We start from the raw sequence: 12765 nt of genomic DNA on the forward strand, positions 1-12765 counted from the left end.
CTACACTCCCAAAGGCAATGCTGTACTGACTCAACTGCCATGTGACAACGAGGGCAAGTCGGGTCAGCCCCGAATCTGGATCTCCACAAGTTCACTACAATCCCTCCATGAATAGAAAGCCAAAAGAAAAGAGTGATCTTTCTATTCCTGAGGGATTTCCAGAGCCTACGCCAAAAGTTCTTCCGCACAGCTGCGGAAATCTGAAAACTATCCCAATGTGGCGCTCTGGAGGGCCTTCAACCTCTACTGCTGAGCTGAAACCTCCGGGCATTTCTAACTATGTAGCAAAAGAAGGGAATGCTCTTCTCTCGGTGCCCCTCATCAATCCATTCCCACTCCCCTGGGTCCCATTGCAAGAAACCAATAGAGGAACCACCATACAGCCACAGTCTCCAAGACCCCAGCACAAGGAGAATAGGATCAGGGTGGTCAAGATAGACTTTGTAAGCAGCATGTCATCTGTGTCAATCCACTCTGGCGGAATGGCTGCATGTATCTGCTGTATCCTGAGTGCACTCCCTCTGAGGTGGCCAACTGCATGTATCTGCTGATAGTCTCTGATCCTCTGGAAGTCTCATAAAGTCCTGCCAAGCACCTACAGTAGAGACAGGTCCCCCCTCCCATCTAGACCACTGCATATAATGTGACAATCCAAGTGGCTTGCCATGATGATCCAAAATCGAGTCATTCCACATGACTGGCTACCTTTGAATCTCTTCAGAGACGTGGGTGGAACTCTGCGAAGTGTGTTTCTGAAGCAGCCCCAAGCTTTCAGAATAGCAGCCATGAGAGGGGAAGGGGGGGATTTGAGATGGGCTGAAGTAAAGATCCAGCTGTTGCTGTCCAACCAATCTCCCCCATGAGAAGGGGTGCAAGACTGAATGCTACGTGAGAAAAAATCCTTCCAGGGCTCCTGTCCAGGCATCAATCCACATACTACAAACTTGAAGAGCAAGGCCATACACTGCAAGCTCGGGTCAATAATATTGAGACCCCCTTCTCCTGTGGGGAGAATGAGGGTCTCCCAAGCCACGCTGGCTACAACATTTGAGGTGCCATCTAAATCGCTCCATAGGAAGATTCTGATAGGTCTCATGAGCTGAGCGATACAACCTCTAGATCTGCACCAACATGGGCAAACAAACCAAGCAGTGGCCAACAATACTTGGTTTACAACCACAACTCTGGATGCAAGGTCAAGTCTGGCTGAACTCCAAAAGATGAGTTTCCTCTTGATACTCTCCAACATGGGAGCGAACTGCTGTGCCGGAGAGATGCCCAACCCAACCTGACATCTCAGATATCTAACGGAGACTCCCCTCTGAATCCAAGTGAACCCTATGTCAATCCCCCAGACCGCAGGTCCTCATCATTGATCCAAAAGCCATTGGATTTCTTTCAATTAATGTGTGTACCTGCAGTCGCAATGCAAAACAAATCCAATGCTGTCCTGAATCAATTCAGTGTCTGTGGAGTGGCATCCAAAAATACAGCCGTGTCATCTGCCAACTCACTATCTAAGAGCTCATCCTCCCACCTTAGAGGAAGCCTGAGCCCTACGATTCCAGCTTGAGCTCTAATGTAATAGCTCATAGCCTCAGCCACAAAAAGGAATAAAAAGGGGGCTAGGGGGCATCTCTAACGGAGTGATCTGGTAATCTCAAACCTGTCTCCCCTGACTGCACCAATAAGAACCTGGCTGTGGGCTGATCTATAGAGGGCTGACACCCCTCTGATCCATGCATATGAGAAGCCTAAACGAGTAAGTGTGCCCTCCAGAAAGCCCCAGTCTACCCAGTCATAAGCTTTCTCAAAGTCCAAGGGTAGAATGGCCAGCGTGTGGCCATTATGCATGGCCCAATCCGAAGCCTCCCAAAATGAGAAGATGTTATCAAAGATGCTCCTCCCATGCACAAAACCCGTCTGCATATCATGGATAAGATCTGGTAGAAAGGGCTGCAGACGAAGGCTGATACCTTTAGCTAGGACTTTGTACAAGGTACCCAGCAAAGTAATCAGTCTCCACTGAGACACTAAATTCCTGCAACCCCCTTTCGGAATCAAATGAATGAGGCCCTCCGTAAGTGAGTCTGGCATCTCACCCGAGTGCCATACACGTTGAGGTAATGTGATCCCCAATCTGATCCCAAAAAGTAATAAAAAATAAGGGGGTTAAGTCCATCTGAACCAGAATACTTGCCCTTGTGAAGGGCAGAGAGAGCAGTCCTAAACTCTACGTTGGTGAAGGGTGCATCAAGTGAAACAGTCATATCCCCTATCACCAACCCAGGTAAGTATCGCCAAATAACCACTCTAGCATCATCTGTGGCCTGAGTGTCTGGATTTGCTGCAAGAAGGGAGGCATAGAAATCGGTGGCAACCTGCAAGATGGCATCTGGATGTGTCTAAAGAACTCTGCTTGAGTCAACAAGCTATGAGATGCTCTCCCTACTATGTCTGGGGCCAAGAGTAGAGAAGAACTGTTGACCCTACCTCCCTTCTGTGTCAAAATGACTCTCTGGCGTGAAAGGCATACTCTGCTCTCTGATCTAAAAGTGACTATTGCTGAGCCCTTGCTACAGCAAGGCGCTCCTGAATCCAACCATCTGTAGGCCTCTTCTACTCCTCCCTCTGGAGGGCAGCCAACTACTGTTGACCCTACCTCCCTTCTGTGTCAAAATGACTCTCTGGCGTGAAAGGCATACTCTGCTCTCTGATCTAAAAGTGACTATTGCTGAGCCCTTGCTACAGCAAGGCGCTCCTGAATCCAAGCATCTGTAGGCCTCTTCTACTCCTCCCTCTGGAGGGCAGCCAACTACTGGCAGATACGTATCTCACGCCTGAGGATCTCACCCCTTCTGATACGAGCAACTGAAAGATAAAAGTCACTGATATTAGAGATAAGTCTGAAGGAGAAAGCTCCCATCCTACAAATGAGATACCCTGGTCCTCAACACTGTCTCTGTAAGGCCCTCCTCTGAATAGAAAGAATCTAGAATCCTAACATTGGAAGAGAGACGCCTCACACAGAAATCTGAGACCATCAAAACCACTGGAAAATGATCCGAAGTGGACACCCCAGCTGCAATCCCAGCTGCAATGCAAACAGTACCACCTCTGTCAAGAGCCCAATCATCCACATAAAATATGTCAGTCCGTGCATGTATAGGCATCTGCAATCTCCTGTTCGACCAAGAAAAAATGAGAGAATGTGGCTGAGTGTGAAAAGCATCATCATGCCAAGCATCCCTACCACTATACTGAAAAAGGAAGGCATCCCACGCTGCTCTCTCTAGGGAGTGAATGCCACCTTCCCTACCACCCCTTTTGTTTGAGGGCATTTCAACCATGTTAAAATCGCCCCCTATAATCCAAGCATCTGCAATATGTGACCAAGAGAGTTCCTTCCTTCCAAAAAAGAACACGATCCCCTCTAGAGTTGGGTGCATAAAGGTTTAAGAGACCAACCTTATGCCTATCAATCAGAAGTATAATCCACTGAGCTCTGGAAGAGAGGAGGAGGCCGGATGAAAGATCCTACCTGACTTGGTAGCGGAGAAAGCCCTCTCCTGCGAAAAATTCCTCCTATCAAGAGGAGGGAAGTCAACTGGGGAAAGCACACCCCCCCCTAATGAGGGGGAAACTCTGTCCTGGAAGATGTGCTCCCCAAGCGTGGAGGGTACAAACTCCCCCTCTGCCTCAAACTCAGCCAAGTCTGACAGAACTGAAAATGAAATCCTACGAAGTACCTATGGTGCAGGAGTGCCAAGAAGTACCTCTCGTGTAGGAGTGCAAAGGAGCCCTGCGGCGGAAAAAGAGTGGAACCAATAACCCCCTTACCTCTATCAGGTGTAGACAGATGTGGCCACAACTGCATGACCTCAGCCACAATTTTGTCATTGTTTTCAAGTAAAGCACGGGTCTCTGTAGAAAGGTTCTCCCTAGATGAGCACTCCTATATCTGAACAGGGTCAGGAGCAGTCTCATCTGCACATGGAACCAGGACAAGGATGTCTCCTGCCTGAAAAGACGTGTCCGCGGCCCCGTGAGTGGTAGCCTGAGGTACTGGCTCACCAACTCTGACAGGCACCCAATGGGGAACGACCGAAGTAGGACGTGCTGACTGTCCTGTCCGCGCTGTAGAAGTACCAGGACGAGAGACTGATGGTCCTGGCTATGAAGTCAAAGGTTTAGCAACACGTGAGGTGGTAGGAACTGGTCATGAAGAAGGTCCAGGTCGGGTGAATCTATGAGGTGCACCCGTGGATCTTTTTGGTCTTTTCTTTTTCCTTGGGCAATCTCTAGCAAAGTGCCCAAGGGTCCTGCAAATCCTACACTGATCATGTCTCCTTGCAATCTCGACTCTTTGTCTGAAGAAGGAGCCATCTGGATGCTGAAGCATAATGTGGTCATCCGAGATGTTAGGGTCAGAGACAATGACCCTAACACGCGGTACCCCATCAGACCTGACTACCTCTGCTGCTGAAGTGGGCATCTCAGGGAGAAAAGGGATCTCAGTACCACTCCAAAGGCGGCTCCAATGGAATGTAGCAGTCAATAATACAACTGAGAAAGGCCTAGAAATCTGATGAAGAGTGACGTCGTCCAACTGTCTTCCTTGACAAGATCAAACCCCAGTGAAAAAGGGGTCAAAAAAATCCTCATGGAGCTCAGTGCTAGCAAACTAGCCTAAAGCAATGTACGTGCTACCTCCGAGGAGTCAAAAACAATCTGGAAGAAACCTCGCCCAAGCAGACGAACATCTGAGAAGTCCCCTGCGAGGTCTCTAGGTAGAGCGGCGAGCATCTAGTCCCTGGCCTGTAACTTGGAAGGGTGGGACTCATGGATGCGAGCAAAGAACGAAGTCGAGCTCTCCTGCTCTGTATCTTTTTTGAGCTGCTGCAACTCGTCTTTTGAGAAAATGATGGTTTTTGCGGCTGGTGGAAGTGGGCGAGGATTGGCTGAAGGCAAGGCCATTGTCAATCAGGGTGGAAGGGCCGACGTGAACACAATTGAACTCCGTCGGACTAAAATGCTGCAAGGAAGGAGAAGGAAGAGGCTGAAGGGAGGAGACAGGAAGGGATAGAGCTGAAGTAGGCAGGGAGCTGAGGGGAGGAAAAGGGCTGAAAGAGGAAGGAGGGGTGAGGATAGGGGCGGGGGAAAGGGGGTGGGTGGAAGAGGGGCTGAAGGGGGCGGGGATAGAGGAGAGGAGAAGTGGCTGAGGGTAGAGGAGAGAGTAGGAGGGGGTAGGGGCTGAGAGAGGGGGGGCTGTAGAGGGCGGAGAAGAGGCGGGGTGAGGGGGCTGTAGAGGGCAGAATAAAGGCAGGGTAGGGGCGGGGGTAGGATCTTTTCCTCCCAACATTGTGCAGATGATTGAGGTAGCAGAGGAGGGTTTTCGTTTGACGCACATCATTGGCTTTCTACCTGGTAGAGGCCAATAGTTACGTGATTGGGTGTACACCAGCATGGCCTCATTGGGTGTCTCAGTTACGGTTTTCCAATTGCTTGGCAGAGGGTACTTTTCTTTTGGCCTTCAGTCTCCAGAACAGGCTCAAAGAGTACTTATGAGCTCACCGATTCAGTTTCAGAGCAGAGTCATCCATTTGTTGCCTTGGCGGAAGCACTTCAGTTCTACTTCCCCGGGACCGTGCCAGGTCTCTTTTTGGATGCTTTTCCCTAGGCTTCCTGATGAGGTCAGCTCTTGTCGCAGAGCTGTGGAGCATATGGCTAGTGTGGTAGGTACAGTCATCCCATCAGATGCTAGAGTTTCCTATGCTCAGTCACTTGCTAGTACAGGTGTTACGAGGGTCAGACTCACTTCAGAGTTCCCCCCTCCTCGACCTTTGCCTACTTTGATTTCGTACTCCACGGGAGATGGGGTCTAGATGCAGCAGAGGGTTTTGTATGAGGGTCTTCCTGATCAGTGTCTTTTCTATCGGAAGAGAGGTCACTTTATTAGGGATTGCCCCAGTCGTCGGCCTCGATCAGAGACTCCGGATCCACCTCATCCTATGAGTGACCCACAGCCTCCAGGGGTCTCTGAGCCTGCTTCGACTCATTCAGCAGAGCGAGATGAGACTCCTTCGGGGGAGCCTCCAGTGGACTCAGAGGACTTGGAGGTGCCTCCAGCGGAACAGCTTTCACGGAGAGCTCCGAGGAGACGGAGACAGAGGGAGAGTCAGTAGTACAAGCAGCCCCAGGTATCTCACAGATGGCAGAGAGTTGAGACACATGTGTAGGAGACCCCGGAAAGGGGAGATGCAGAGGACCATCCGCAGGCAGGTCTTGACACTATGTAGGAGATGGTAGCTCAGGGAGTCGGATGCGTCAATTTTACGAGCAAAAACCTATGAGCAGGTTTATCCGAGCGTGTTTTTCAAGAGATTTTTAAAAATGTTTTTCTTTAGGAAACATGGTTTTTACACTTTTATTTTCACTAGAACTAGATCCCTTTATCATAAAAATATACAGACTAGTCACTCATTCATTTTTACACAACATAATTTTCTTATTTAGAGACATCCCTTTGTACCCCTGTTATTACCTTAAAAAAGTGTTGATTCCTTTAAGAAACATTCCTCATAATCACTCTCAATGTAATAATACTATGCATATATAATTACTTATTAACACATTTATATCATATGGCAATATCTTTTTAGTGTTTTTATAGCATATTTATGGACATGTTTCTAAAGAAGTTTAAATTACTATAAATAAGTAATAACTTGGGCTTATATATCACTCTCATAAAATACATGTAATATTTAATACTATATATGAAAGATTTTCCAAAATATAACTTCGTAGATGTGCTCCAATGGGGTGTTCCGATCAATTTGAGTGGTTGAATGACTATATTTGGACATTGGATATGAAAGTTATGTCACTTTTAAAAGTGTTGTCCAAGGTAGTTTCGCCAGCGAAACTACCTTGGGAGACTTGCTTCAAAGGGGTTTCGCTGGCGAAACTACCTGGATGGCTTGCTTCAATGAGTTTTCTTTGAAGAAACTCTTTCATGAAGATAGGTTGAGAGAGGGTTTTCAATGTCAACCCCTATTAAGTAAAAGTTGTAAGAAGGATCATAACGGAATTTTCATAGAGAAGTCTACTCTACATGTGGGTTTCTTCAAAAGCCATCCCATTATGCTCTCACCATTCCTACAGATTCACCTAAAGATTTTTGTATAAAATAGGCATTGCTATAATACTTTGCATATTTCTAAGTGAAACTATGTTTTCTTCTGATCGATTTTTGCCATATTTATGCATAGTTGGAAGCTTTTTTTTTCCTTCGCTCGGACGCTCGGAAGATTTCGCTCAGAAAATGCTCGTCCCCCTCAGGGAGTCGAGACACACGTGCAGGAGACCCCGGAAAGGGAAGATGCGGAGGACCATCTGCAGGTAGGCCTTCACACTGTGCAGGAGACAGTAGCTCAGGATTTGATGACTCTTGACACTACTACCTCGAAGGTTCAGATTTTGTTACTGAGATAGTTATCCAGCAGGAGACTGCTCAAGCTGCAGTTACGGTGACGGATGCCTCTTCCCAGCAGTCCATTGAGAGAGTGGTATTTCACGACACAGGTCAGCCTCGATTTTGAGAAGGCTTATGACAGGGTGGACTGGGGTTTCTTGGAGGGCACTATGAGGAGGCTAGGCTTCAGTGATAGATGGAGCTTATGGGTCTCCTCACTTTACTCTCACTCCTCTAGCAGGATGGTGGTCTGTGGAGGCAGAGGACCGGCTTTTCAGCTATCCATATCGGTACGACAGGGATGCCCGCTTGCACCTTACCTTTTTCTTTTTGTAGCGGAGGCTATGGGATACTTTATGCAGGCTACCAGTCATGGAACTTTGGGCCTTCATCTGCCTATCCGGCAGGAGCAGGAGCAGGAGCAGGAGCTTTTGGACACTGAGTTTGCTGATGACACGGCACTGATAGTCAGAGGAGATGCATATAGTCTTGCTACTGCTGCGAATTCAATTGACAAGTTTTGCCTAGCCTCAGGGGGACTTGTCAATTGGAACAAATCAAAAGGCATATGGGCTGGAGCTCAGCAGGATACCCCAGCATGGGGAGGAGACAGAGGCTTTGTATGGATACCCAGAGGCACCTCCACGAGATATCTAGGCTTCCAGGTTGGCATTGAGGTGTCCCCGATGCAACAATTTGCCCTAGTTTTTGAGAGTATCCGGAGAAAGCTAGCCTACTGGAGTAAGGCTAGACTTTCTTTGGTCGGAAGAGCACTGGTACTCAACCAGGTTCTACTAGCGACTATGTCGTATGTTGTGTCATGTTGGTGCTTTCATGCTGACTCGATCCGTCAGGTGAGGAGATTGCTTCGGAACTTTCTGTGGAGTGGTGGTGATGGTTCTGAGGACACTAGGGCCAGAGTTTCATGGGATACTATCACTTTACCCTTCTCGCAGGGAGGACTTGGGGTTCTTGATCCGGAGATGCAGAGCAGAGCCCTTTTAGTCAAATTTCTTCTTAGAGGTTTGACTCCAGTAGATCAGCCGTGGAAGCAGTTCCTACTGCATGGGATTCACCAGTGCACCGCCAGAGCAGCAGGTCAGTGGGCAGGTAGGGTCAGTTGGATCTTCCTGACCGACCGGCATTCTCAGCCTTCCTCACCACTTGTGAAAAGGCTTATTCAGATATGAGATCATTTTCGACAGCACCTCATCAGAGCAGTTCGCTCCTCCAGAGAGGAAATTGCTAGACAGCCACTTTACCATAACCCCCTGGTTCGGTACCAGGGATCTTCCCCTAGTACAAAACTTAGGACTCCCTTGGCCAGATGGCATGCTCAGGGGGTTGTGATAGTCAGAGATTGGTTGAGGGGAGGTGTGGAGATGTCAGAGGAGGTGATCAGAGATAGACATGGGCCACTTGGACAGATTGTTGCCACCAGATTACTGATCATGAGAGCTATTCCTCAGGAGTGGAGGGATATACTTACAGATCCAACCTATGTTCATCCCATCTCTACTTGGTCAGGTTGTTTTAGTGAGGCTGGGCTATGCATTGGAGTTCGTTTAGGACCGGCACCGTTTATTTATTTTGAGACGGACTCCTCTCACAGATTGTATCCCACTCAGCCCCTGGATCGACAGGAGCTCCTTTGGCAGAGAGTCAGGGTCATTGGTTGCCTGGGTAAGGAAATTGGGCCACAGATCCTTCCAGGTTGATCATTGCAGAGGATACTAGATGGAGACTTTGGATTTTTCAGGGTCGACCTCTTGCGGAGCTTCACTGGGACCCAGGTGAGTGGGCATGGCCTGCTCCGATGGCAGGCGTTCGTCCTCTTTCATTTTTCCAGTACTCGACGAGGGCAGGTTACAAGCTTCAGCAGAGAGACTCTCATCACCTACCATCTGCTTCCCAGCATTGGCACGCACAGGGATTTACTGCAGAGCTACTGGACCCACTTTTGGGGCATCAGTAGAGCCAGGAAAGTCTCCTACTTTCTTTGGCTCACTATACATAGGGGCATACCTATGGGTACTTGGCTTCAGCAGATGGGTAGACCCTCCTTGTGTATGCGTTGTCAACTTGCAGAGGAATCTAGCAAGCATTGTTTATGGAGTTGCACCAGCTCTAGAGTGGTATGGACAGGTATCTTCAGGTTGTTCTCATATGTTACATCTGAGTCCTTTCTGATGACTTGGGGCACTGCCCTTTGGGGGAGAGGATCTGGAGCCTTTACTCTCTTTAAGTCAGAGCCAAGAGACCACGGTTTCTTCATGCAGTGTCACCAAAGACGGGGTCCCACAGAGGCCAGCATCATGCAGCCGCAGGATTTACTTTTGGTACCGGTACCAGCTCAGGATTCCATGCCTACTTCAGCTGCAGGGTCAGCCTGGGAGGTGATTTCCAGCATTACCCTATGGCGGATATGGTGTTCGCGATGTTCTTTTGTCCTTGGGGGCCATTTATGCACGGAGGCTGACACTCTCACTTCCATTTGGGCGGAGATTATCTTCACTCTCAGGAGTCAATGGGAGCGGTGTACAAGCACCTCTTTGGCAACTCGTGGGAGACTTATATCCTTCATGAGGACATGGGACTTCTCATTATTTTTTCATTTGACCCCTTTTGGGATGTCGTGGCATTTTAGACCACCTCCATGGCTTTTTTGCCAAATTGTTGAGGCTAGGGATAGAGTACTTTCTCTCCCACCTGTTGTATGATTTGTTTTGAATGGAATATATCACTCTTTTATTTAAATATATTGATCTTCTGACAACAAATAGAGAATAAAGGTACTTCTAAATGACTCAATCCTACAGAAAATACATGAAGCTGCAAACCCACTATGACAAAATTAATATGTGCACTTATGTCAAAGGATGCATAGATCATGATGCCTAAAAATAGTATTGTGTTTTAAAGTTACCTGCATCCCTTTGATTTTTGCAAATTGGAATTGTTTAACGACAACCTCTCTCAACATAAAGTTGGAACTTATGGGCTTCACCCATTTTTCTTCCAAATTGTCAGATATTTCGTTTCACAATTGCCTTATTTTCGATGACTTGCTACCATGCATAAGACCAGTCAGAGTTTTTCTGCAGTATAAAAAGCCTACCTTGGTGGCGCTGATTATAAAATGCAACTTTGAAAAGTCTGCTGTTTGCATCCACTTCGCTGCCCTTGTGAATGATTTAGCTGCCTCTGCAGCCCTTGCCATTATCAAGTTCACTTCAAGCATTCCTAAAATCAGTGGTATCAATGTAATGCTGCCCACCAAATCCAGCCTGCAAGTTAACACCCACACGTTAAGCTGGATGCTCCATTGCCATACTCCCTATTTCTGCATGCTCCCCTATCTTGTTTCTTCCATTCACCTCTGTCCCACCCCCACCCTTTATATATGTGTGGAAGTTCTTCTTTGCAAGAATTTCCTCTTGCTTGTTGCTTGTGTGTGATACTTTGTTCTTGCACCTTGTTTTAGCTTTCCTTTGTTTCTTTTTCAAATTGCTTGCTCTTATTTGCTTATACTGGTGAGTTGTGGTCTTTTCTTGTGTGTGCTTATTTAGCTTTTCCTTGAAGTTTTCACAATCCTGTTTCTGTATTGCTTTTTAAAGTTTCCTTGTGTTTGTCGTTGTTTGTGTTTGTTTTGTTTCTGCTCTCTTATCACCTAGGTCATTTGCAATGCATTTTTCTCCTCGTGTGCTTTTGCCCTCCCTCTCATTGTCATAGTCAGCCACGCTTCTCTTCTCGTTTTCCTATTCTTACTTTTTTTTCCCCTGCTTCCCTCTTCACCCATTTACATGTTCTTTTCTCCATCTTTTCTGTTCACCATTTTTAGTGGGGTTGCAGTTATTTTTTTGGAGTTGTGGTACTAGGGCTACATATGTGACCTTGAAATTGCACCAATGGAGCTGCACAGATGACCTTGGAACTATGTCAACACTGCTTAAGCTTGGAACTGGTTCACGATGGGTCCATCATCACCATCCTTTTCAGGAACTTGCCCCTTTGTTGACCTCTTGGCATCTATTTCAGAAATGAGATGGTCAAATCCTTGATTTGTGGAGCAGCTAACATAGCTGCCCCCGGGTGATGCTCGGTCTTTGAATTCCATCAAATCCTCCATCAAGGAGTAAGGTTGCGTGATGGCCTTTTGAAACCTTAGAACCTGGCATTTACTCGAGGATGAAAGCATACAGCTCTAAATCTTCCGGTGGGCAGTTGGAACAGTCTCGAGCAAAGGCACGGGCTGCTGAAGTGAGTGGAAGTTTGGAGCAGAGCTACATGGGCAGCAGGAGCTGCGTGGGCTGCTAGATGGCGGGCAGAGCGCTCAGACGAACTATTTGCAGAAGATGGCGGGCAGAAGAATAGGAGAAAACGGGCAGTTGAGCAGGCTGCGGCGGGTGGACCCAGATGGTTTGCTGTAAATCACGGGTGCAGCATGCGGGATCACAAAAATGGTGGGGGGTTTTGGAGCAGTAGAAGCGGGCGGAAAGAAGAGAAAATGGAGTGCAGAAGAGGCTGGAATAGAGGGCAAAAAATGGCGGCTCAGTTGGCTGAGCAATGGCGGGCTTAGCATGGGATATGTGGCAGCTTCAAGTCGTGGTAGAAGCACAGCATCATGTCGTAGATGGGTAGCTTCACGTTGGTGAGGCTTGGGTAGGAGGAGAAGAGCTCACAGTGGAAAAGAGGAGAGATCAAGGGAGAGGTCAAGTGGAGGAGAAGACCTTCCAAGGAGGAGGGAAGGTAGCTTCATGGCTACTCTCTTACCTCAATCTCTTGAGGGTGGCTCTCATACCATATGAAGAGACATGGAGGTAGGAGAATGCCAAGCTAACTAGGAACGGAATGGAAATATGGAAAGCATAATGGAAAGGCAAAATGGAAAGCAAATGAAAGAACAAGTGCTAGGAAATGATAACCAAAATACTCACATGATATAAAGCTTGATGTTGACTGATATGAATGACTCAAGACAAGTACAACACTATATAGTGTGAGCCTCTAGACTCTAGAAAGCCATAGTGTATATGGGATAGCTCCCAATATGACATGTGGCATGTCTAGGACTCACTAGACTATAAAACACCCCCTAGACAACTAGTACACTCATTTTTGACTCACTTTGGCTTCATATTCCAATAGATGAATCCTCCACATTGGATCGGAACATCTCATTTCGTCTTGTTGGAAGAGTAGAAGGTCCTGGTTGCTTTTCTTTGCCATAATCTATCTTCCAATCTTTGACTTGCTGGGATAGATGCAAACCTTACTGTTTTGTCTTT

At 47.4% G+C, this 12765-nt stretch overlaps 1 protein-coding gene across 1 annotated transcript in view; it reads right to left on the reverse strand.

Annotated features, from left to right (window-relative positions):
- Positions 1-12765, reverse strand: part of LOC147902798 (uncharacterized) — a 281519-nt gene that overhangs the window by 126715 nt on the left and 142039 nt on the right. Inside the window, exon 9 of the mRNA XM_087374222.1 lies at positions 10596-10764. Within this exon, the coding sequence (XP_087230348.1) occupies positions 10596-10764 (169 nt within the window). The remainder of the gene's footprint in view (positions 1-10595; positions 10765-12765) is intronic.

The sequence above is a fragment of the Dipteris shenzhenensis genome, chromosome 4 (genome assembly GCF_047967505.1).
Source record: "Dipteris shenzhenensis isolate YYH24624 ecotype China chromosome 4, Dip_SZ_1.0, whole genome shotgun sequence".
In the NCBI taxonomy this organism is placed as follows: Eukaryota; Viridiplantae; Streptophyta; class Polypodiopsida; order Gleicheniales; family Dipteridaceae; genus Dipteris; species Dipteris shenzhenensis.